We start from the raw sequence: 24,396 nt of genomic DNA, 5'->3' as shown, positions 1-24,396 counted from the left end.
TCCCCGGGATTTAAAGGGCCCGCTCGCCGCGCTGCTCTCCCAGCCGCAGCTGGTCCCGGCCTTGCGGCCTGCGGGGGAGGCTGCCCGGAGGAGGAGGCGACGGTGGCGGCGGCAGTGCGTCCCCGGTCCCCGGGACCGCAGCTTCCTTCCTGCCAGGTAGGTCACGGGGGTGCGCGCGCGGCTCCTCCGCTCCCATCCTGAGACGGCCTCCCCGCACCGATCTGCAGCGCGTGTTCTTGGGTCCCCTCTCCATCACCTTTCAGACTCCCCCTTCGGCTCTGTCCCCAGCCACCACCACCACCTCCCCGAAGCCCCGGGGCCTGGGCAGGGCTTTCTCGGTGGCCGGGAGTGGCCGGACGGGGGTGAGATGGGGCACGCTGGGGATACAGGACACCCCTCACATCCGTACAAGGAGAGATGCACACGGCCCCCAAGTGTCACAGGATCTCCCTCTCTGCCCTCCGCACAGACTGACTCTACCTTGGAAACCAGAGAGCGTCCCCATTTGATATACCGGCCTGGAATGCACACCATTCATTCCCCATCGGACCCGACTCCTCACAGCATAGGAGAGGCACAGGTCCTTCATTCAGCACAGGTCATGGGCTGTGTGTGTGCACCCAGGACGCTCCCACACGCACAGCTGGCGGCTCAGGCTGATGTACCTGACACCCACACCCTCTCCTGGTCCCCCCGCCCCCCAGCACTGTGTGTCGAAATGGGTTGGACAGCCCCAAACTGAAATCTGAGCGCTCAAGTCTATGGTCTGCCCCATGGACATCCCTGCTCTGTGTCCCCACTTTGACAGGTCTATCCATCTGTCCATCCATCCGTGAGGGGCTGCGATGGCCACCTTCAGCCGCCAGGAATTTTTCCAGCAGCTGCTGCAGGGCTGTCTCCTGCCTACTGCCCAGCAGGGCCTTGACCAGATCTGGCTGCTCCTTGCCATCTGCCTCGCCTGCCGCCTCTTCTGGAGGCTCGGTAAGTGCCTGCCCCACTATGCGCCATGCCAGGCCATATCCCACTGCCACATTCACCAGTACCAAGCCACACCTTATCCTGCAGCATCTTGCCAGGCCAAGCCAGGCGCCGGTATGTCCAGCCCACCCCCTCCCACCAGGCGAAGCACCAGGCTACCACACCACATCCCACTATGCCCAGCCATACATTGCCAAGCCACGTCAGCCATGCCAAGGCATGCCTTTTAGTATTCCTGGGTGCAAGGGTTCTGGAAAGCTGAGGTTTTTGGATTTGGGGGACCTGGAATGTCTACATCCCAGCGTTATAAGATTTGGCAATGCAGGTGTCAAAGGGTTATGGAATCCCAAAGTGCCACACTATAGGGTTTGGGAGCTGACAAGTAGAAATTCTCACATCCTAGGCTTCCAAAATGCTCGCAGTATGGATTTCTAGAATCAGGGCATGATGAGATTTCTGAATGCTGGGATTCTGGAATGTTTCCACATTCACAGCAAGCCGGCATCCGAATGCTAAAACTCCAAGTTCCCAAGGTCCCTATAGGATGCTGAGAATTTTGGAAATCTGAAATTCAAAAGTCCTACATTCTATTTTTATTTTAAATGGATGTTTTATTTTTTTCTTAGGCTTATCATTTTGAAATATTTCGGTTACTGAAGTTAAATTGAAAGAATAATGCAAAGAACACCCATTATATGCATCACCAGATTCCCAAGGGTCAGCATCTTCCCACACTAGCCTGCTCTATTATCTATCTATCTATCTATCATCTTTCTAAATCATTTGAATAACCTGCTGGCACTTCACCCCGAATGCATCAGTGTGTATCCCCCCCAAAACAAGGACAACTTCCCCCAACAACCACAGCCGAAACCATCACCCCCCCCCCAAAGAAATCTAATCCGGATGCAATAATATTACCCAATATAAATTGATACTCACATTTCTCCCAGGGTTCCCAAATGTCCTTTCTAGATGCTCCTTTTTTTCAAACCTGGGATTTGGTCCTGGTCGGGTAGCACAGTTGGTTAGAACATCGTTCCCATATGCCAAGATTGCAATGCAATTCCCAATCAGGGCACATACAAGAATCAACCAATGCATGCATAAATTAGTGGAATAACACATCGATGTTCCTCTCTCTCTCTCTCTCTCTCTCTCTCTCTCTCTCTCTCTCTCTCTCTCCCTCCCTCTCTCCCCCCCATCTCTCTCTCAAATCAATCAATAAAATAAACAAATAATTCCAGGCCCTGCCACCTCTCCAGCTCCTCAACACCTGCCCTGAGCCCCCTGCAAGCCCACCACACTCCCAGGCTGTGCCCTCTGCTCAGGTTGCCCTCCCTTGTTGCCAGCCCACCCACCCTCCCTTTCTTGGCCTCTGTCTCTCTCCCCTGAAGGGTTGCCATCCTACCTGAAGCACGCTAGCACCGTGGCAGGAGGGTTTTTCAGCCTCTACCACTTCTTCCAGCTGCACATGGTCTGGGTTGTGCTGCTCAGCCTCCTGTGCTACCTCGTGCTATTCCTCTGCCGACATTCCTCCCATCGAGGCGTCTTCCTCTCCGTCACCATCCTGATCTACCTGCTCATGGGGTACGGGTGTGAGCCCCCCGCCCCCACACTGTTGGCAGAAGGGTGGGTGGGTCCCGGGTGGGTGGGTCCCGGGTGGGTGGGTCCCCTGGCTGCTCCTCAGGCGGCTGTGCAGGACAGGAAGAGCACGGGGTGTTCCTGGAGGAGGGAGTGTGGGGGACGAGTTATTTTTAAAGGCTGTACAGGACAGGCTGAGCTTGGGCTCCCCCTGGAGGAGGGAGTCCCGGAGAATTATTCCTCCAGGAGGGTGTGCTGGACAGGGGTATAAGCCTCTCTGCACCTTGATCCCCACCCCCCTTTGTGGTCTCTGAGCCCAAGACCACCACCTTCTCTCCTCAGTGAGATGCACATGGTGGACACTGTGACGTGGCACAAGATGCGAGGTAGGAGGCCCTGGCTCGCTCACCTGCCCCAGCCCCCTGCCCCACTCCGCATCTCCTAACTCCCCCAACCATGTCCTTCCCTCCCCGCTTTTGTCCCTCCTTTTCCACCCCGCTGGACATGCAGGTCTCAGATGCCCTTTACACCTGTCTCTCTCTACTAGGCCACCCCCCTCGCCCCCATCTGCCTTTCCCATCTCATGTATGTGCCTGACTCTTGAAAAAAGGCATCTGCCAGTCCTGGGCCTACCTGCTCATCTGCCTATCAGACTGTGTGCCCACTTGCACACCCTTGAACTTCTCTTTTCCTATCACCCCTCCCTGGTGCTTCCCCCACCGCCCCCCCCCCCCAATGCTGACCTGCTCTGTGCCCATTTGCTTGATTATGGGCACCACACATAGGGGCCCAGATGATCGTGGCCATGAAGGCGGTGTCCCTGGGCTTCGACCTGGACCGGGGCGAGGTGGGCGCGGTGCCCTCACCCGTGGAGTTCATGGGCTACCTCTACTTCGTGGGCACCATCGTCTTTGGGCCCTGGATATCCTTCCAAAGCTACCTGCAGGCTGTCCAAGGTCGCCCTCTGGTGAGGTCCTGGGTGGGCAGGTGGGCAGGGACTGTGGGAGCCCCCACAGGGCAGTCTTCATGGAGCCTTGATGCCCACAGAGCCGCCGGTGGCTGCAGAAGGTGACCCGGAGCCTGGCGCTGGCCCTGCTGTGCCTTGTGCTGTCCACCTGTGTGGGCCCTTACCTCTTCCCGTACTTCATCCCCCTCGATGGCGACCGCCTCCTTCGAAAGTGAGCAAGGCCTTCGAGGCCTCTGCCCTGCAAGAGGGGGTTGGGTAGGGACCTGGGGTCTCCCCAGCTCTGAGCCTGTCTCTTAATGCTTCTGTCTATCTTCTGTTACTACAGCAAGAAACGCAAAGCCAGGTAAATGAGGGCAGGTGCTGAGGGCGAGTGGGCTAACTGGGGGCTGGGGGCATAGTCTGTGACCTCTTGGTTCTGTTCAGTCTGAGACTATCTGACCATGCACCCCATGACTGGACCGAGATTGAATGTCTGTCTGTGGCTGTTGTTTGGCCAAGATTGGCTCTGTAACTCCATGTATGACTGACTCCCTGACACATACTATGTCTGAATGTCCATCCGTCCCGCTGTTTCACCTTTAGAAGCCAATCACATGACTGTAACAGGGAGTGACAAGTATGGGTTGGCTGGTGACGCTGACCTGTCTGAGACTCTGGCTAGGCGTGTGTATGGGTTGTTTGTCTCTCAGCCGCTGACTCCCGATGTGGGACTGGAGTTCTGGCTGTGCCATTGTCAATGACGGGGTGTGTGGCTGTCGTTGGGTAAGTCTGGCTTGTCTGTCACTCTGGCTGGGAATGGGTCTGACTGTAGCATGTCATTGTGCCTCTCTGATGGGCCTGCCTGTGGGTCTGCCTTCTCTGGCTGCATGGTGTTGTCTAGCTAAGGGGTTGTGACTGACTGACCATCTGCCTCCGGTACAACTAGGATTCCGTCCAGCCCTTAGATCGGATGGCCCCTCCCTCCCCCCTACTCACTGGCAGCTGATTGTGTCTAATGCTGAATGAGGCTCTGGGAGGTGGAGTGACTTGCCCAGTGTCACCCAGTTAAGCAGCCAGGCGTCAATCCCAGGCCTGATTCCAGAAGCAGCCTTTGCCAACGCAGGATTTGCCTGTGTCAATTGTGTGATTGACAGAGTGACAGTGACTATGTGGGGGGGGGGGGTAGACTTGTGTATGTGTGCGTAGCAGGGAGCCTGATGATCTGTGCCTAACTACAGGACTTTCGTATGTCTCATGGTCACCGAGTCAGGTTAGAGAGCTGGGAGTCTGATGCTATTTGCGTCTGGCCACATGGCAATGTCATGGTGTAGGGCCGTTAGGATGGGCCTCTGACAGAAGTCGGGTCTGGATGCCCGGCCACGTGGGACTGCGGGACGATAGTGTATGGCAGAGCAGCTCACACTCCCATCCGAGCCCCATGAAACTGACCGTGTCTGCATGTGTGTGGCTGTCACACTGCACCTGTGTTTTTTGCCACTGTGTTTCTGTCTTGTCTAAGAGCAACTCAGGCCAGCCTCCTGGGCCTCTGACTCTCTTTCCTTTCTTCTCTGCTGCCTTCCTGACCCCCGGGGGCCTTAGGGGCACCATGGTGAGGTGAGTCTACAGAGTGGGGCTGGGGATGATGGCACATGGTGGGGTGGCACGCCGGCCCCCCGGGCCTGATGCCCCTCCCCCTGCTCCTTCCCCCCCCCAGGTGGCTGCGAGCCTACGAGAGCGCCGTCTCCTTCCACTTCAGCAACTATTTCGTGGGCTTCCTGTCCGAGGCCACGACCACGTTGGCAGGCGCTGGCTTCACCGAGGAGAAGGATCACCTGAAATGGTGGGGAGGGCTGGGGGGCCGTCCTCTCCTTCGGGGTGTTGCCTAGAGGAGCCGCAGGGAGGAATGGGGTGCTCCCGGGGGAGGAGACAGCCAAGACAAATGTGTGGCCATCAGGAGTGGGGATCCCAGGTGAATTCGTATACCTTCTGCCCACAGGGACCTGACAGTGTCCAAGCCACTGAACGTGGAGCTGCCTCGGTCCATGGTGCAAGTTGTCACAAGCTGGAACCTGCCCATGTCTTATTGGCTCAATAACTGTGAGTCATCAAGCCGCCAATCAAGAGTGGGGAGCTCTCACCCCAGGCCCTTTTACATACTCATACAACATTCATCGAGATCTTATTGTGTGCAGGGACCAAAAAACCACACCAGCCCCAAATTCCTGCCCTTGTGGAGCTGGTATTTTTGTGGGGGAAGCACATCATAAGAGAAGTAATGGCCCGGCTGGGGCTGCTCAGTGGTTGAGCAACGACCTATGAACCAGGAGGTCACAGTTCGATTCCAAGTCGGTCAGGGCACATGTCCCAGCTTCGGGCTTGATCCTCAGTAGGGAGGCGTGCAGGAGGCAGCCGACCAATGATTCTCTCTCATCCTTGGTGTTTCTATCTCTGTTTCCCTCTCCCTTCCTCTGTGAAATCAATAAAAAGATTTTCTTGAAAGAGAAAAATACAGAAGAGCTCAGATGGTGATAAGTGCTATGGTGAAAAATAATAATAATCAAGCAGGAAAGGGTGATCTGGAGTGTTGGCAGTGTGGGCGGGATGTTGCAATTTTAAATACATTAACAGAATAAGTCCCACGGAGGAGGTGACATTTGAGCCGAGATCTGCATAAGGTGAGAGAGCAAGCATTGTAAAATGTGGGGGAGGGATGTAACAGATGGAGGGAACAGCCAGTGCAAAGGTCCTGAGACAGGAACGTGCCTGACGTGTTTGAGGAGACCAGTTTGGCAGAAGGAAAGAGAGCAAGAGGACCAGTAGCAGGAGGTGAGGTTGGAGAGGTGACGGGGGCCTGGGCCTGTGGGCCCTCACTGGCCACGGGAGGCCTTTGGCCTTGTCACAAAGAGCTGGAGCCACAGCAGGGGTCTGAGCAGAGGAGGGCTTTGGGCTGACTTGGGTGTAACAGGACCCTCTGGCTGCTGTGAGGACAGATGGGGGGAGGGAGCCAGGCGGAAGCAGTGAGGAGGCCAGGGCGGTAGTCCGGGTGGTGGAGGCAGTGGGCATTGGCGAGGAGAGGTCAGACTCCGGGTAAATTCTGATGGTGACACTCCTAGGATTGCTGAGTTTGGCTGTGGGAGTGAGGGCAGGGCAGATTAAGGGGGATTCTCAGGTTTATGCCCTGAGGAACTGGACCGGGGGAGTTGATTGACATTGGCTGAACTTGGACAGGCTGTGGGAGAAACAGACTGGAGGGAAGTTCAGGAGCTAAGATTTGGACAGAGGAAGAGGGAGACCATTACACAGACTTTATCCCAGGCCTTCCAGCACATCCTCACCCTGCTCAATGCCCCCCCGCCCCCAGGGCAGGAGAGAATCTTGGGTGACTCTTGACCCGCATCTCCCTCTTCCAGATGTTTTCAAGAATGCTCTCCGCCTGGGCACCTTCTCAGCCGTGCTGGTCACCTACGCAGCCAGTGCCCTCCTGCACGTGAGTAGGGGATGGGGGTCAGGGTGGGAGCTGGGTGGGGGTGGCAGGGCCTTCTCCTCACTCACCTCCTTGCCCCCTGGGGCCCCACCAGGGCTTCAGCTTCCATCTGGCTGCGGTACTGCTGTCGCTGGCATTTATCACTTACGTGGAGCACGGTGAGTTGGGAGCCCAGCCTAGGAGACAGGATGGGAGGTTGCTGGGGGGCTAGAACCACTGTCCCCTGAAGCTACCCTGACCCCCTTTTCCTCCCCTCATCTCCCCCAGTCCTCCGGAAACGCCTGGCTCGGATCCTCAGTGCCTGCGTCTTGTCGAAACGGTGCCCGCCAGACTGTTCGCACCAGCATCGCTTGGTGAGGGTTCAGCCTGGGCAACCTCAAGCCCAACACTCCCCCTCAAAAACGTTGCTTCCGTCTCCATCTTATATGTGCCTCAGGGTGCCCAGCTTCCTGTTCTGGTGCCTGAGCCATCCCAGAACTTCACCTCCGTTCACTGCCATGCGTCTCTCTAACAAACACTTATCAAGCACCTGCTGTATGCACACCGGGCATTCATGTCCCCAGGGAACACATATTGAACACCTGCTGTTACCAGGCGCTATTTTAGATGCTGGAGACACAGTGGTGACCAACAGACTATGAAGTGCCAGCCCTCTGGGCACACATGTTAACAGGGGAGTCAGTAAATAAACAATAAGTCAGCGAGGTGTAAGAGTCTATCAGGTGGTGATTAGTGCCAAGGAGGAAATGCACAAGGGAAAGGAGAAGGGAATGATCAGGGGGCGAATGGATTCCATCTTGCATAGGGAGATGCCTTTTGAGTCCCTCAGCTGAGGGAGGTGAGGGCCAGAAGCATTCCAGGCAAAGGGAAGAAACAATGTCAAGGCCCCAAGACGGGAGAAGGCCTGGAATATCTGAGGAACAGCGAGGAGGCCAGTGTGGCTTGAGCAAAGCGAGCGAGGGGGAGAACTATGGGACCTGTAGGACATACTAGGAATTTTGATTTTTTCTTTTTCTTTTTTTCCTTCTGTTTGCAATAAGAAGTATGGACAACCTCAGCTTTGTCTCCTATCAGACAACTGATGTTTCTTCCCATAAACCCCCAAGTCAGAGCTCCACTATTCTGCCTCCTTTGCCTGAACACTCGCATCTCCCCCAACCTGGACGCCCTCCATGCAAACAGTACCCTGAGCCCTGGGGACCTTTTGGGCTCCCGTAGGAGGACCTGAACCATCTCGTTCCTACCCGGGGGTACCATGGACATCCTCATGCCTGGAACCCACTGCACTTGGTGCATCTCCCTGGGCTCCCGTGCCCAGGTGGCACTGAGGGACAGCAAGTAGGTCCAGCTGCCAAGCAAATCCATCTGTCCCCCACAGGGCCTGGGGGTACGAGCCTTAAACCTGCTCTTTGGGGCCCTGGCCATCTTCCACCTGGCCTACCTGGGCTCCCTGTTTGATGTCGATGTGGATGATACCACAGAGGAGCAGGTGAGGTGGGGCCCTGGGCTGGGGGAACCCAGGGATGTGCCACCTGCTCATGGGAACCATGAAGATGAAAGGGGGGCGGGGAGGCCGAGACATAAGGCCTTGTGTGGTGTGTCTCTCCTTTGTGCAGCTAGTGCTCCTCGGTCCTTCCCTCCCGTTGTCCCTGCGGGCACTGCTGGGTCTTTTCTTTGGGTGGAGTTTGCAAAATCTATTTTATTTTACTTATTTTATAGAGATGGAATGCAAAATACAGGTTTTCCTTTTTTTTTTTTTTTTTTTTTTTTTTTTTTTTTTTTTTTTTTTTCCAATGAGTCATTTTATCCTATTTTTGTTTAGGTCAAATCCGCAAGGTTTATTCTTTAATTTTTTTTTTTTTTTTAATCTTCACTCAAGTGAATTATGCAAACTCTAGACTCTACTTTTAAAATTGCTATTAAAATGGATAGGCTATTTTTATTCATGTGGAGTATGCACATTCCAGATTTTAAATTCAAAACAATTTCTAAAATAATGTTTGCTCACATAGCTCTTGCAGGATCCAGGCTTTGCTTCTCTTTTGCATTTTTGTTTTTAACTAAAAATAAAACTTTATATTATTTTCATCATTAAAAACAGCTTTTAATTTCTAATCAGGTTGAGTGTGCAAAATCTGGGTTTTGCTTCTTCTTATTTTGGGGGTTCCTTTTTGTTGTTGCTTTTCAAAGAGAGTAGAAGGGAGGGAGGGAGGGAAGGAAGGGAAAGAGAGAGAAAGAGAGAGAGAGGGAGAGAGAGAGAAACATTGATGTGAGAGAGATACATTAACTAGCTGCCTACCACACACACCCGGATCAGGGGGTGGAGCATGAACCTGCAACTCAGGTATGTGCCCTTGACCAGGAATCAAACCTGAGACCCTTCGGTGTGCGGGCCAATGTTCTAACCACTATGCACACCGGCCAGGGCAGGTTTTTGCCTTTTTTTTAAATAAAGTTTTTATCTTGTTTTAATCAAAACATTTAAAAATAGTTCATGTATATCACAAAGTTAAAAACAAACAAACAGTATTTAAGATATGCAGGGGAAAGTCTTCCTCCTACGGTCTACTCACTGCCCTCTTCCAGGTAACCACTTTCCTTCATTTTATTAAAATACCTTTCAAAAATGTAAGTATAATAAGCGAATATAAAAGCATCTTTTAATTCCCTCCCCTGGTTTTGACCCTAAAGGTAACTCATGGATGAAGTGTGCACTACATGTTGCTTTTCTATATGATGATCCTTGAAAATCTTCCACCTCAGTACATAGAGTGTCCTCACTCACTTTTTTCCATTGTAAGGCTATGATATAGGGTAGTCTGTCCCTTATCCGTGGACACCCAGGTGATTTCCAGTCTTTTCCTATTGCAAATCACATTGCAGCAAGTAAGAGCCTCATACCCATGTAGAGTCACACAGGTGCAGACAGAGCTGTAGGATTGATTTTTGGTAGTCAAAATGGAGAAGTTACCTTTTTGCTCTCCCACCAGCAGTGTGTGAACATGTCTGTCCCTCCACCAACAGAGTGCCTCTCAGACTTCCTGGATGTGTTTGCCAGTTTGAGAGGAGGAAGATTGTGAGTGAGGCCATACATTTAAGAGCTATTTGGTTTTCTCCTTTATGGAGAACGGTCTACTCACCTCCTTTGCCAATTTTTGTCTTTTTAAAATATTGATTTCTAGGAGCTCTTTACATATGAAGGAGAGTACAGGTCAGAGAGTGGGGTTGAAGAAGAAAACACAAAAGAAATAAAACTAAACCTGTTTATCTTTTATATCACCCAGTTTTTTCTCTGGGGCCTCACCTAAGGTCACCATGGAGTCACAGAAATGGCCTTGAGCAAAAGATGGGTTTTCCTGAGACCTTCTTTGTTCTTGCTGAGTGGGACCATCACTTCTTTCTCTCCCACAGGGTTATGGCATGGCATACACTGTCCACAAGTGGTCAGAGCTCAGCTGGGCCAGTCACTGGGTCACTTTTGGATGCTGGATCTTCTACCGTCTCATAGGCTGAGGCACATCTGTGGACCCTCCAACTTCCCTCAAGACTCAACCCTCCTCAGGGAGCCAGCTCTGATGGAGGATGAGGGAGGGCCCTCTAATTCTTCACCCCGTCCATCATAGTCCCCCTAACATTCTTACACACACACACACACACACACACACCATTTTCATGCCTGCTGATCCCCACCCCACCATAAGGCGGGAAGGGGGTGGTCCCTGCGGGGCCAAGGGATGGGGGGTACTTAGGGAAGCAGAGAGGGGGAGATCACAGCCTTCCCGCCTTCCCACTCCCTTTTTATATACAGTTTGTTATTGTCAAATAAAAGTAGGAAATATACAAAAGACTCTTTCTTCACTGCTTAGTGGGGAGTAGAAGTGAGTGAGGAAGGGGGCACAGCGTGGATAAAGGTTTGGAAGCTGAAACCATGAAGAGGGAACAGCTTGTGATCAGTTCATGGTTCATGATTAGATGTTGAGACAGAAGATGGCACGGCCTGATATAAGCAGGGCTGGGACAAATTAGTTGTGTGTGTGGGAGGCCTGATATCAACTGGCAGGAAAACTGACTGGTTACTCTAACTGGGACAGAGAAAAAAGAAAGCAAGACACCGTTGAGTCTGGCCAACATGGCTCAGTGGTTGAGAATCAACCTATGAATCAGGAGGTCACAGTTCGATTCCTGGTCAAGACACATGCCCAGTTGCAGCTTGATCGCCAGTGTGGGGCATACAGGAGGCAGCCGATCAATGATTCTATCTCATCATTGATGTTTCTAACTCTCCCTCTCTCTGATATATATCTACATATATAAAAGCCTAAGTAACCAGCCTACTGGCCAGTTGCTATGATGCACACTGACCACCAGAGGGCAGATGCTCAAAGCAGGAGCTGCTGAGCTGTGGTCGCTTGGCAGCAGCAGTTCTCAGATAACCGCTGGAACCAGACAGGAGGGAGCCCGATTCCGGAATGTGTCACCTGAGAACTGCCCTTTTTTTTTTTTTTATTGATTTTTTACAGAGAGGAAGGGAGAGAGATAGAGAACTAGAAGCGTCAATGAGAGAGAAACATCGACCAGCTGCCTCTTGCACACCCCCTACTGGGGATGTGCCCGCAACCAACATACATGCCCTTGACCGGAATTGAACCGACGCTCTACCACTGAGCCAAACCAGTTTTGGCAGAACTGCCCTCTTGAAATCCAGGATCCCCTAAGGCTTAGGGGATGTCCTAGAGCTGGTTTCAGCCCAACCCCCACAGGCCAGGCCAAGGGACCCCATCGGTACCCAAATCCATGCACCAGGCCTCTAGTATATCCTATATAATAAAAGGCTACTATGCAAATCAACCAAACAATGGAATGTCTGGTCGCTATGATGTGCACTGACCCCCAGGGGGCAGACGCTCAGGGCAGTTGCTGCCCCCTGGTGGTCAGTGCGCTCCCACAGGGGGAGTGCTGCTCAGCCAGAAGCTGGGCTCCAGCAGCCGTGGCAGGAGCTGGAGGTGGACATCCCCTGAGAGATCTGAACTGCGAGAGAGGGCGCAAGCTGGTCTGAGGGACCCCGACTCCCCACCCCCACCTCCCCACTTCACGAATGTCATACACTGGGCCTCTAGTATATATATATACACACAGGTGATGCTTACTGATCCTTAGGACTGAGGGTTATGAGCTGTAATTGGACAGGAGGTTTGGGATGGGTCTGGATTCTGACTGTGCAGTCTGGGTGCTCACTGGCTTAGAACTGTGGAGTTCAATGTGGTTCAGTAGAGCTGCCACGGGGAGATTGAGTATCTCCGTGCCAATAGGCTCTCAAGGTGTTTTGATTGGCATCTCTGACCTGAAGTCGAGAGAGGTGAGGATGACCACCGCTAAGGAGTCCTGAGCGCTGAGGTAGAGGACAGAGGTGTAGTTAACAGGATGTGCTCATAATATTGTTTCATTCGGGCAATAAAAAATGAAGGCTTTTGGCCTTAGCCGGTTTCGCTCATTGCATAGAGCATCAGCCTGCGAACTGAAGGGTCCCTGATTCGATTCCGGTCAAGATCACATGCCCGAGTTGCAGCTCCATCCGGAGTAGGGGGCGTGCAGGAGACAGCCAGTGGATGATGTTTCTCTTCTATGTTTCTATCTCCAACCCTCTTCCTCCCACTCTCTCTAAAAATCAGTAAGAACGTACTTTGTAAAAAAACAACAATGCAGGTCTGGTCTGGCAACGGATTCAGCGGTCTGATTAGAAAAGGAGGGCAAGGAAGACAGGACACAATGCAATGCTGATTCAACGCTGCCTGATCAGAGAATAGGGAAACCGAAGCCAAGACCTCTTGCAAGTCGGTTTCGGTGGAAAACGCCCACCAACCGGAGCACTCCCTGCCTTCACCCACCTCCACACTCCTGGCTCAGCCAACAACGAAAGTGGCACCACGCCTGAGGGCGGGGCCGGGGGCGCACAGAGGGCTCTGATTGGTTGGGTGTGGCGCTGGCCGCCTCCCAGCCCCTCCATTGGCCAACTCCATAAGACGAGGAACTGGTGGGGCAATGGGTCTGAACTAGCTCGTCGCGGAGCCGCAGGCCAGCTCAGCGGAGCCGGGGACCCTGCCGGACAGGTTGCGGAGACAGCGCCGCCGGGTGAGTGCTCCCCCCCCCGCCCCGCCGGCCGCTCCATCCCGTCGCTCTCCGCCGCCCAACGGCCGCCGCGGGCGCGCCTGCGCGAGCCCCCTTTCCCCCTGCAGCCCGCCAGCGCGCCACGTACCCCACGCGCCTGCGCGAGACCCCCGGTACCGCGTCGTCGCCCCGGCTACCGCAGATCCTCCTTCTCATTGGGCAGCTGGACTAGAGGGTCGAGTTCTGATTGGTGGTCTCTGCATTGATCCCTCCTCCTCCCCTCGAAGCGCCGCGGGGACCGGTACCTTCCACTCGCCGGTTCCCTGCAGGTTGCGGACGGTGTGCGCGGTTGCGGGAGGCGGCGTTTGACTCTCCGCACGCTGCTCCCGAGGGTGGTCGTTCTCGTAAGTGTCGTCTCGTCTGTCCCGCGGTTCCCAGGGCTACAGAGAAGGGCTAGCTCTCCGCTGTGACTCCAGCCGTGGGAACCTACCTGTGGTCTGTTTCTCCTCCCAGCAACCTGGGACCCCCGAGGGCACGGACCGAGCTCGGTTCCTGTGTCTAACCTAAGCTGGGTGTGACCAACGAGGGCTATGACCCAGTCAGAGTCTTCTGTCTGCCCACCGACGGTGACCAATGAGAGCAGGGAGCGTCCCGATTCCTGTCTTCCCTGGCTGACTCTGACCCTGAGGGCAGGGAGCTGGTCTGGGTGCTGTTTACCACCTGTGGGTCCCACAGGGCTGGAACAGGTTTCCGTTCTTTCTGTGGCCTTAAAGCAGCATACGATTCCATGTTGGGGTTTGAGCCAGTTTTACGAGTCTAGTAACATCAATATAGTCCATTTGCGTTTTTTGTGATCATAAGCCATTTGGATTGGATGTGATTGATGATCTCATTCTGTGCTTTCTATTTGTTCAGGTTTTTCTCTTCCTTTTTTCTTCTTTCTGCTTATCCACACACAGCCATCAGCCTGCGAAGACATGGCCGCCAGTGCTAGCCCCCTGCACCCATACTGGCCTCGGCACCTGAAACTGGACAACTATGTGCCTAACGACTACCCTGCCTGGCACATCGTAGCTGGCCTCTTCTCTGCCACTGGGGTCGTAGTTGGGACCACATGGCTGTTGTCAGGACCTAATGCCATCGTCCCCCTGGGAATCTGGCGACGCCTGTCACTGTGCTGGTTTGCAGTGTGTGGGTTCATTCACATGGTGATCGAGGGCTGGTTCAGCCTCTACAGCAAGGAGCTTCTTGGAGACCAAGCCTTCTTGTCCCAGCTCTGTGAGTCCTGAGTTCTTTCATACGCTGTGGGAGGGAATTTTGGGGGCAGGGGTTGGCTAACAAATTTTCTTTCTTTTTTTTCTTTTTTTTTAATGTATTTTATTGATTTCTTTACAGAGAGGAAGGGAGAGAGATAGAGAGTTAGAAACGTCGATGAGAGAGAAACATCGACCAGCTGCCTCTTGCACACCCCCTACTGGGGATGTGCCCGCAACCAACGTACATGCCCCTGACCGGAATCGAACCTGGGACCTTTCAGTCCTCAGACCTACGCTCTACCACTGAGCCAAACCGGTTTCGGCACAACTTTTCTTCTATTCGTTTATTTTAAAATTTTATTTAACTGTCGCATATATATTCATATGGGTCAAAAAACAAACAATTTAAAAAAGCCAAAACCAGTTTGGCTCAGCGGTAGAGCGTCGGTCTGCGGACTGAAAGGTCCCAGGTTCGATTCCGGTCAGGGGCATGTACGTTGGTTGCAGGCACATCCCCAGTAGGGGGTGTGCAAGAGGCAGCTGGTCGATGTTTCTCTTTCATCAACGTTTCTAGCTTTCTATCGCTCTCCCTTCTTCTCTGTAAAAAATCAATAAAATATATTTTTAAAAGATAAAATTAAAATAAATAAAATAAAAGAGGTATGCAGTTGGTCGGAAGGTTGTGGGTTATTGTTAAGCTGATTAACATTGTCTCTCTCCACACAACCACACTTGACTGACTTAAAAAAAAAAGAAGTATGCAGCCTGGCCAGTGTGGCTCAGTGGTTGAGTGTTCAGCTATGAATCAGGCGGTCACAGTTCGATTCCCGGTCAGGGCATGTGCCTGGGTTGTGGGCTCAAATCCCAGTGTGGGCGTGCAGGAGGCAGCTGATCAATGCTTCTCTCTCGTCATTGATGTTTCTCTCCCTTCCTCTCTGAAATCAATAAAAATATATGACATAAATAAATAATAAAGAGGTATGCAGTGTGCCCTGACCAGCATGGTTCAGTGGTTAGAGCATCGGCCTGTGCATCAAAGGGTTGAGGTTCCGTTCCAGGTCAAGGGCACAAACCTGGGTTGCAGGTTCAGTACCCCACCCTGGTTGGGGTGCATGCAGGAGACCAATTGATGTGTCTCTCTCACATTGATGTTTCTCCCATCTTCTTCCCTCCCTCCCACTCTCTCTGAAAAGCAGTGGAAAATATATCACCAGGTGCAGTTTAACAAATAATAAAAAGAAGCATGAAGTGAAAATCTACCTCCTGTCCACCAAGTTTCCTCAATTATTAACCAGTGTTAACAATTGCTTGTTTTCTTCCAGGGTTTATTTACACATAAATTATACACAGAAGTCTCAGGGGTTTTTTTTGATATATATTTTGTTGATTTTTTTAAAGAGAGGAAGGTAGAGAGATAGAGAGTTAGAAACATCGATCAGCTGCCTCCTGCACACCCCCTACTGGGGATGTGCCCGCTACCAAGGTATACGCTCTTGACCGTAATCAAACCTGGGACCCCTCAGTCCACAGGCCGACGCTCTATCTACTGAGCCAAACCAGCTTTGGCCTCAGTTTTCTTAATTGTAAAAGAAGTATGATAGTAATACCCAAATATATGTAAGGCATTTAGAACAATGTTTGGCAAGCCATATAACTTTATTATTATTATTAGGCAGACAACAGATGCTATATAATTTTATTATCACCATTTTTCCCTTTTATATAAACAAATGGAAACATGCTATATACACTTCTGAACTTTGCTTTTTAGAATATATATATATTTTATTGATTTTTTACAGAGAAGAAGGGAGAGGAGAGAGATAGAGAGCTAGAAACATCGATGAGAGAGAGACATAGACCAGCTGCCTCCTGCACACCCCACACCAGGGATGTGCCCGCAACCAATGTGCATGCCTCTGACCGGAATCGAACCTGGGACCTTTCAGTCCACAGGCTGACACTCTATCCTGAGCCAAACCGGTTTTGGCTAAACTTTGCTTTTTTTAATCAGGTCACTCCTCATCAGCTCTTAAAGAGCTTTCAAAGCTTAAGTGTTACATAATTATTTGACTGTCCAGGATTTTTTAAATATATTTTTATTAATTTCAGAGAGGAACAGGGAGAGAGAAAAAATAAATAAATGATGAGAGAGAATCATGGATTGACTGCCTCCTGCACATCCTGAACTGGGGATGGAGCCCACAACCCAGGCATATGCCCTGACCAGGAATCGAACTGTGTGACCTCCAGGTTCATAGGTCCATGCTCAACCACTGAGCCACACCAGCCAGGCTTGGCTTGTCTAGTATCATTTCCTCCAGTATTTTGCTGTTATAAGTAATACTCCTTGTGGTCTCATGAATAAAACGGCTATGAACATTGTTATAAGAATCTTTGTGTGGGGCTCTGCTTTCATTTCTCTCAGGTAAATATGGAGGAGTGGCTGGGTTGTATGGTAGATGTGTGTTTAACTTTATGAAAAACTGCTGCATCATTTTATATTCCCACCAGCAGTATATACATATTCACTTGGTATGGTCGGGTGTTTCTTAAATTGTAGACCTTCTAGTGCACATGTGTCAAACACAAGGCCCGCGGGCCAAATCCGTCCCGCCAGGCCTTGCAATGTGGCCCGCACCACGCTGTCATCACTGCACTCCGCTGTGTTTCCATCACAATGACAGTTTATGACTGTTCAGTAAACCATTCGGCCCGCAATTTAGGCTGGATTTTAGATTTTGGCCCCTTCTCTGATTGAGTTCGACACCCCTATTCTAGTGGATGTGAGTACTCTCTCATTCTGGGGTTTTGATTTGCTTTTACTTAATGATAAATGTAAGTCTGAGCACTTTTCATTGGTGTATTGACCATCTGGAAATCCTCTTTGGTGAAGAACCTACTCCAGTCTCCTGCCTGTTTTTATGTCATGTGATCTGCCTTTTCTTATTGATTCTCTGCTTGTGTTTTCATTCATTCATCTGTTCACTTTCTCTTTCTCAGTCCCTTCCTCCTTCCCTCCCTCCCTCTTTCCCTTTCTCTCCTCCCCCTTCCTCCTCCTCCTTCACTACTACTTCTTCTTCTCCTTCTCCTCCTCCTCCTTCTTCTTCTTCTTCTTCTTCTTCTTCTTCTTCTTCTTCTTCTTCTTCTTCTTCTTCTTCTTTTCTCTCTCTCTCTCGCGCGCGCTCTCTCTCTCTCTCTCTCTCTCTCTCTCTCTCTCTCTCTCTCTCTCTCTCTCATTGGCTACGTCATTCACTTCATCATCTATACCTGCCTCCATTATTCTACAGATATTTATGGAATGCCAGACAATCACAGCAGCACTCACTGTTCCATGTCAGGTTTGCCCACATGTCTTGCATACATATATTAACTCTAAAATCCTCATTGCAGAGGAGGAGTCAGAGGCAGGGAGAGGTTATGAAGCCTGCCTTACTCCATGGGCCCTCCGCTCTCCTACGTACGAGTTTCTTTTCCTGCCTTTATTCATCACGTGTGTCTCTTGTCTTCTGCAGGGAAAGAGTATTCCAAGGGAGACAGCCGTTACATCCTGTAAGTGTATGCCTCTGTCAAGGGAGACCTGAATGGGTTTGGGGGGGGTGAGTCAGGGAGCACTAACGGGACTCCCTGAGCTTCGAGCACAGTGATCCCAGTGTCGCCTCACCCTTTCTCCTGCAGGAATGACAACTTCATGATATGCATGGAGACCATCACGGCTTTCCTGTGGGGACCGCTCAGCATTTGCGCGGTGATTGCCTTTCTTCGCCAGCATCCTGCCCGCTTTATCCTACAGCTCGTGATCTCTGCAGGTGAGAAGAGAGCCCACACTGGTGCTGGAGGGATTATCAGGGACGCGAGGATATGGGGGCATCCGTGTGGGTAGGATCTCTCAATTGTGCCCACCCAGGGCTGAGTCAGATCGAATGATAAATTCCCTGAGGTTCTAGAACAGCTATGCCCCTCTCAGCCTGTGTTCTCAAGTGCGACATGTTCATTTCTCTTCCTCCTCCATCACAAAGTCTCCTGTGAAGATGGTCACGATTTGATTCCCGGTCAGGGCACATGCCGGGATTGCAGGCTAGATCCCTAGTGTGGGTCATGCAGGAAGCAGCCGATCAATGATTCTCTCTCATCGTTGATGTTTCTGTCTCTCTCTCCCTCTCCCTTCCTCTCTGAAATCAATAAAAATATGTTTTTTTTTTTAATGTTTTAAGCTGAACCCGGTTTGGCTCAGTGGATAGAGAGTCAGCCTGTGGACCGAAAGGTCCCAGGTTCGATTCCGGTCAAGAGCATGCACCTTGGTTGCGGGCACATCCCCAGTAGGAGGTGTGCAAGAGGCAGTCAATTGTTGATTCTCCCTCATCGATGTTTCTAACTCTCTGTCCCTCTCTCTTCCTCTCTGTAAAAAATCAATAATTTTTTTTTTTTTTTTAAACAGTCTCCTGTGAAGGTTACATGAGGTGGCCCACGCTGGCAGGAAGTCCTTGGATCCTTCCTGAAAGCTTAGGATTTCCAGCTCTTTCACCTAAGATCCAGTGTTCTTATGTTAATAGCTTTCTTTAGTCCAAGAAATGGCGGGTTATCTTTAGTCCTGGAATCCTCAGCTGTCTTGAATGGAAGGACTTTGAGCTTCCTAACATTCTGGCGATATGAGCTCTCCCGGGTTCTGAAATTCTCAACTTCCAATTTCTGGAATTCTCACTTTTCTGATTTCTCAACTTATTAGCTCTAGGATTTCAGAGTGTTTAGCTCTCTGGATTTGGGAGTCCTAAGGACTGAGACCTCAAACGATGACTTGGAAAATGCCTTGCAATGGCTCCTCCTCCTCACCTCTCCCTTCCTCCTCCCACAGGTCAGATGTACGGGGATGTGCTTTACTTCCTGACCGAGTACCGTGACGGATTCAAGCACAGCGAGCTGGGCCACCCCCTCTACTTCTGGTTCTACTTTGTCTTCCTGAATGCCCTGTGGATTCTGCTGCCTGGAATCCTCGTGCTCGATTCTGTGCAGCAGCTCATGCACGCCCAGAGCATGGTGGATGTCAAAGCCACAAAAATGAAGAGCAAGCAGAAGTAATGCGTGATGGACTGGGCTTCCCCACGGGCTGATGACGAACTCTCCATCTGCCAGGGGAGCCTGTTCCTTGCTCCCACAGGTGGGAATAAAAAAGTGAATTGATCTGTCAAGCTCAGGATGATGGGCGGGCACCAAAAGGGCCAGCCATGGGGCTATTGCAAAATGCTGTTGGGACAGAAGTCCAAGAGAACCCACAAGGTCTGCAGTGGTGGTAATTTTTGAAACAAGGAAATAAAAGGTCATGACCCTAACCCTGAAAGATCTTGAGTTACTGACCCCAAAGACACCTCTCACTCACTCATTCCACAGACACCATTATCTCAGCCATAGATTCCCATCCCCGTCACACAGACCTTCAGTCGTGTAGACGTCACAGACCCCCATCACTAACTCCAGAAAGTCCCATGGTGGCTGATGAGATTCATGAGTCACACACCCGCAATCTCTTATAAGGAGAGAACCCCACATCCTGGTGTTCTCTCCAGAACACGCTTGCTCATTGTTTGCAATAGGGATAAGCTGAGGATTTCCCAAATCTTCAAGTTCTTCAATTTACTCAGCCTCGTGTCTCCTGATTAAGCATCCCACAGAAACCCCATCACTCAACTCACAGACCCCCCCCACGTACTCCAAAAACCCAACACTGACCCCACAGACACCCATCACTACTCTACAGATCCCCATCATTTACCCGTGACCCCACAAAACTCATCCCCACAGACCCTCCCACCACTTACCCTATATACCCCATCATTACCCCTTAAGACACCTATCACTCTCCCCATAACAGCCTTTTTTTATATATATATTTTATTGATTTTTTATGGAGAGGAAGGGAGAGGGATAGAGAGTTAGAAACCAATGAGAGAGAGACATCGATCAGCTGCCTCTTGCACACCCCCTATTGGGGATGTGCCTGCAACCAAGGTACATGCCCTTGACCGGAATCGAACCTGGGACCCTTCAGTCCACAGGCCAACCGACCAGACCAGTGAGGGCCCCACAACAGCCTTTCATTTACCCTATAGACTGATCTCTTATCACTCACAGACCTCTATCGCACCATGGACCTATCACTTGCCCCAACAGACCTCTCATCATGTACCCAGAAACCCCATGACTCATCCTATCAGGGGTCCTCAAACTTTTTAAAGTGGGGGCCAGATCACGGTCCCTCAGAGAGCTGGAGGGCCGGACTATATGAACTACTAATTCCTACTGTAACACCTCGGCTGTGCTCACTGCCCAAAAAACCTGGCGGGCCGGATCAGACTCCTCTGCGGGCAGCATGTGGCCCACGGGCCTTAGTTTGAAGATGCCTGCTAGATCCTCCTCATCACATATCACTCAGAACCCTATCATTTACCCTATTGGCCTTTCATCACTCTACAGATGCCCCATCACCCACTCTTTTTTTAAAAATATACATTTTATTGATTTTTTACAGAGAGGAAGGGAGAAGGATAGAGAGCTAGCTAGAAACATCGAAGAGAGGGGCACATCGACCAGCTGCCTCTTGCACGCCCCCTACTGGGGATGTGCCCGCAACCAAGGTACATGCCCTTAACCGGAATCGAACCTGGGACTCTTTAGTCTGCAGGCTGATGCTCTATCCACTGAGCCAAACCGGTTAGGTCCCATCACCCACTCTTTAAAATCCCCATAACTGCCCTAGGTGGTTTGGCTCAGTGGATAGAGTGTCAGCCTGTGGACTGAAGAGACCCGGGTTCAGTTCCTACCAAGGACATGCCTGGGTTGCGAGCTCGATCCCCAGTGTGTGGTGTGCAGGAGGCAGCCAATCAATGATTCTCTCTAATCGCTGATGTTTCTACTTTCCCACTCCGTTCTCTGAAATCTATAAACATATCTTAAATAACTAATATATGTTTATTATATATTATATATAAATTTGTGCACTGGGGGTGGGGTGTCCCTCAGCCCAGCCTATACCTTCTCCAGTCTGGGATCCCTCTCACAACCCAAGATTGCTGGCTCCCAACTGCTCACTTGCCTGCCAGCCTGATCGCCCTCTAACCACTCCCCTGCCAGCCCAATCAACCCCAACTGCCCTCCTTTGCCTGTCCAGTCGACCCCAACTGTCCTCCCCTGCAGTCCCTATTGCCCCTAACTGCCCTTCCCTGCTGGCCTGATGGCCCACAGTTGACCATCTTTGACCACATGGGGGCGACCATCTTGTGTGTTGCAGGCGTCTTCAAACTACGGCCCGCGGGCCACATGCTGCCCGCAGAGGAGTCTGATCCGGCCCGCCAGGTTTTTTGGGCAGTGAGCGCAGCCGAGGTGTTACAGTAGGAATTATATAGTAGTTCATATAGTCCGGCCCTCCAGCTCTCTGAGGGACCGTGATCTGGCCCCCACTTTAAAAAGTTTGAGGACCCCTGGAAAGTGACAGTCAATTTGCATATTAACTCTTTATTATATAGTATTAAAAAAATCCCCATAACTCACCTTGAAGAATTCATCATCATTCATCTCACAGTCTCTGTCATTAACCTCATAGACCTTCAATCATAAAACCATGGGTACTTGCCCAAGCTGGTTTGGATCAGTGGATAGAGCATCAGCCTGCAGACTGAAGGGTCCTTGGTTCGATTCTGGTCAAGGGCACATGCCCAGGTTGCGGGCTCAATCCCTAGTAGGGGGAATGCAGTTGCCAGCCAATTGATTCTCTCTCATCATTGATGTTTCTATCTTTCCCTCTCTCTCTGAAATATAAATATAAATAAATAAATAAATATATATATATATATGAAATGGGAACTTGACGAATTTAGAGGAGATGACAGGAATAATAAAATTACAGATACCTGTAGACTGGTTCCAGGTGACTGTGCAGAGCAGGATTTCAGTTACAATCTTGGTTCTGCTTGAGCTTACAGTATAACTTTTGAGAAGTGCCTCATTTGTAAGGTCAAAGCTGTGAGTTACTTCCTCACCTCATATCCATCACTTACCTCATTACTTAAGTGCAGTGTTTCCCAAACTTTTGACATATGTGTACCCCTTCTATAATTTTCATAACGCTGAGTACCCCCCGTACTCATGAGAATGTAGAATTAGGTTCAGCTAAGCACGGTGCAGTGCATATCCCCACCAAACTCCGGTGCAATGTGTACCCCCACTGAACTCTTCCCGTACCCCTGGGGGTACGCGTACCACACTTTGGGAAACACTGGCTTAAGGCCTCCTGGCCTTCTTGCTTTTCCTCAAACACGCCAGGCACAGCTCCACCTTCCATCCATTGCACTCTGTATCACTTCCTATCCCTTTGACCTTGAGCATGTTTCTTCCTGACCTTCAATGCTCTCATCTGTAAAATGCTTGTAATAATAGTGACTACCTCATAGGGTTTTATGCCAATCAAATGAATCAATATATGTAGACTCTCTGGCATACAATTTCTATTTGTTGAATGAAAGAATAAATCAGCCAAAATTGGTTTGGCTCAGTGGATAGAGCATCGGCCTGGGGACTGAAAAGTCCCGGGTTCGATTCCAGTCAAGGGCATGTACCTTGGTTGCGGGCACATCTCCAGTAGGGGGTGTGCAGGAAGCAGCTGTTCGATGTCTCTCTCTCTCATTGATGTTTCTAGCTCTCTATTTCTCTCCCTTCCTCTCTGTAAAAAATCAATAAAAAATATATATATATTTTAAATCATTATTTATACACTAATGGCCCGGTGCATGGATTTGTGTACGGGTGGGTTCCTTGGCATAGCCTGTGAGGATCAGGCTGAAACCAGCAGTTCAACATCACCTGCCCTCCTGCCTGCCACTCCTGCTCATCTGGGCCCCACTGCACCTGCTACTGCACCGCTCAGTAGGCTCACTGCTGCTCTGCTGCGGTCTCCAGGCAGTGGTGGCCAGCTGTGAGCCTTGCATCTGGTGCCCAACGGTCAGCTGAGTGGCGCTGCCGCTGTGGGAGCACACTGGCCCCCTGGTGGTCAATGCACATCATAGCAACCGGTCAACCAGTTGTTCAGTCACTTAGGCTTTTATACATATAGATTCCAGAAAATAGATGTCAATTTAATATTAGTACCTAAGCAACAAATTATTTTAAAAGATACCAGAACAGAATTGCAGTCTTCTTTAAAAAGTTGATGTTAAGGGTATCATCCACATAACACTGCAACAATAGCCGAAGTCCAGGCATCTTACAGGATTCCTTTGTTAGAAATTACATTTGAAGAAAAAGGAAAAAAAGATACAAAATACCCCAAAAAATTACATTTGCAAGAGCAGTCTGTGTTTTGTGCAAACCATATGGATATTGTGCAGTAAAGTACCAGTAAGGAGAATGTGTTTGTGCATTTTTCCATACATAAAGTTTCTCAGAGGAATCTAAGATATATTCGATCATTCAGCCAATATTTAGTGGGCACACCATTTAATAACAGGACTCACCTCAACATGTTGTCTTCAAGGATTAAATAAAATGAAGGCAAACTTTAAAAAACTAGGATCTCGCCCTAACCGGTTTGGCTCAGTGGATAGAGTAAGGGTCCCAGGTTCGATTCCAATCAAGGGCATGTACCTTGGTTGTGGGCACATCCCCAGTAGGGGGTGTGCAAGAGGCAGCTGATCAATGTTTCTCTCTCATAGATGTTTCTAACTCTATTCCTCTCCCTTCCTCTCTGTAAAAAATTAATTAAAATACATATTTTTTAATTATAAAAATAAATTAAAAGCTAGGATCTCCGCGTGAAAATGGCTTTTCTAGAAAATTACAATATTTAAGTATAACACGTGAACAAAATCACAAACATTTAAAATGTATGGCTCCATTTACTTTCACAACGTGTAAACTATTTTTTGAAAAGGTTCGAGAAAAAGGGTTATTTTTCTGTTCGGCGGAATCCTTTGAAGAGGGCCCCAGCCTCTGAAATAGATGACATCACCTGTAAGCGGAGGCACAAGGCCACTTGCAGCAGGCTATGGGGGCCCTGA

General features: G+C 50.4%; 2 protein-coding genes and 1 long non-coding RNA gene across 12 annotated transcripts in view; 2 read left to right on the top strand and 1 right to left on the bottom strand.

Moving 5' to 3' along the window:
• Positions 1-10,837, top strand: PORCN (porcupine O-acyltransferase). Of its 6 annotated transcripts, XM_036460600.2 has the most exons (16): positions 2-156; positions 470-580; positions 809-981; positions 2,376-2,568; positions 2,905-2,948; positions 3,348-3,529; positions 3,610-3,740; positions 3,855-3,872; positions 5,108-5,122; positions 5,223-5,348; positions 5,505-5,605; positions 6,919-6,995; positions 7,087-7,150; positions 7,260-7,345; positions 8,371-8,481; positions 10,404-10,837. In XM_036460600.2, the coding sequence occupies exons 3-16, from the start codon at positions 846-848 to the stop codon at positions 10,503-10,505; spliced, it is 1,386 nt and encodes a 461-aa protein (XP_036316493.1). In that variant the 5' UTR covers positions 2-156; positions 470-580; positions 809-845; the 3' UTR covers positions 10,506-10,837. The 6 variants fall into 6 exon arrangements, with proteins under 6 accessions (XP_036316491.1, XP_036316494.1, XP_036316497.1 ...); XM_036460598.2 differs by lacking the exon at positions 470-580 and having other exon boundaries at positions 1-156; XM_036460601.2 differs by lacking the exons at positions 470-580; positions 5,108-5,122 and having other exon boundaries at positions 1-156.
• Positions 2,562-13,400, bottom strand: LOC118731800. Its single transcript, XR_004991966.2, has 3 exons — positions 13,275-13,400; positions 7,061-7,168; positions 2,562-2,703 (listed from the first exon to the last, which is right to left on the bottom strand). It is a non-coding gene; the product is annotated as an uncharacterized LOC118731800 (long non-coding RNA).
• The window catches only part of LOC118731784 (EBP cholestenol delta-isomerase), a 31,256-nt gene continuing 19,825 nt past the window's right edge, over positions 12,966-24,396 (top strand). Inside the window, exons 1-5 of one of the 5 annotated variants that reach the window (XM_045570398.1) lie at positions 12,966-13,121; positions 14,013-14,375; positions 17,869-17,905; positions 18,032-18,162; positions 19,206-19,432. In XM_045570398.1, coding sequence (XP_045426354.1) covers positions 14,075-14,375; positions 17,869-17,905; positions 18,032-18,162; positions 19,206-19,429 — 693 coding nt within the window. In that variant the 5' untranslated portion in view covers positions 12,966-13,121; positions 14,013-14,074 and the 3' untranslated portion in view covers positions 19,430-19,432. Of the gene's footprint in view, positions 13,122-13,393; positions 13,502-14,012; positions 14,376-17,868; positions 17,906-18,031; positions 18,163-19,205; positions 19,582-24,396 lie in introns of those variants that run through there. The other 4 variants (XM_036460641.2, XM_045570399.1, XM_045570400.1 and 1 more) reach the window with 4 other exon arrangements.

The sequence above is a fragment of the Pipistrellus kuhlii genome, unplaced genomic scaffold, assembly GCF_014108245.1.
Source record: "Pipistrellus kuhlii isolate mPipKuh1 unplaced genomic scaffold, mPipKuh1.p scaffold_m20_p_32, whole genome shotgun sequence".
NCBI lineage: Eukaryota > Metazoa > Chordata > Mammalia > Chiroptera > Vespertilionidae > Pipistrellus > Pipistrellus kuhlii.
The sequence above is the reverse complement of the archived record's forward strand: the minus strand, read 5'-3'. Positions and strand labels throughout refer to the sequence as shown.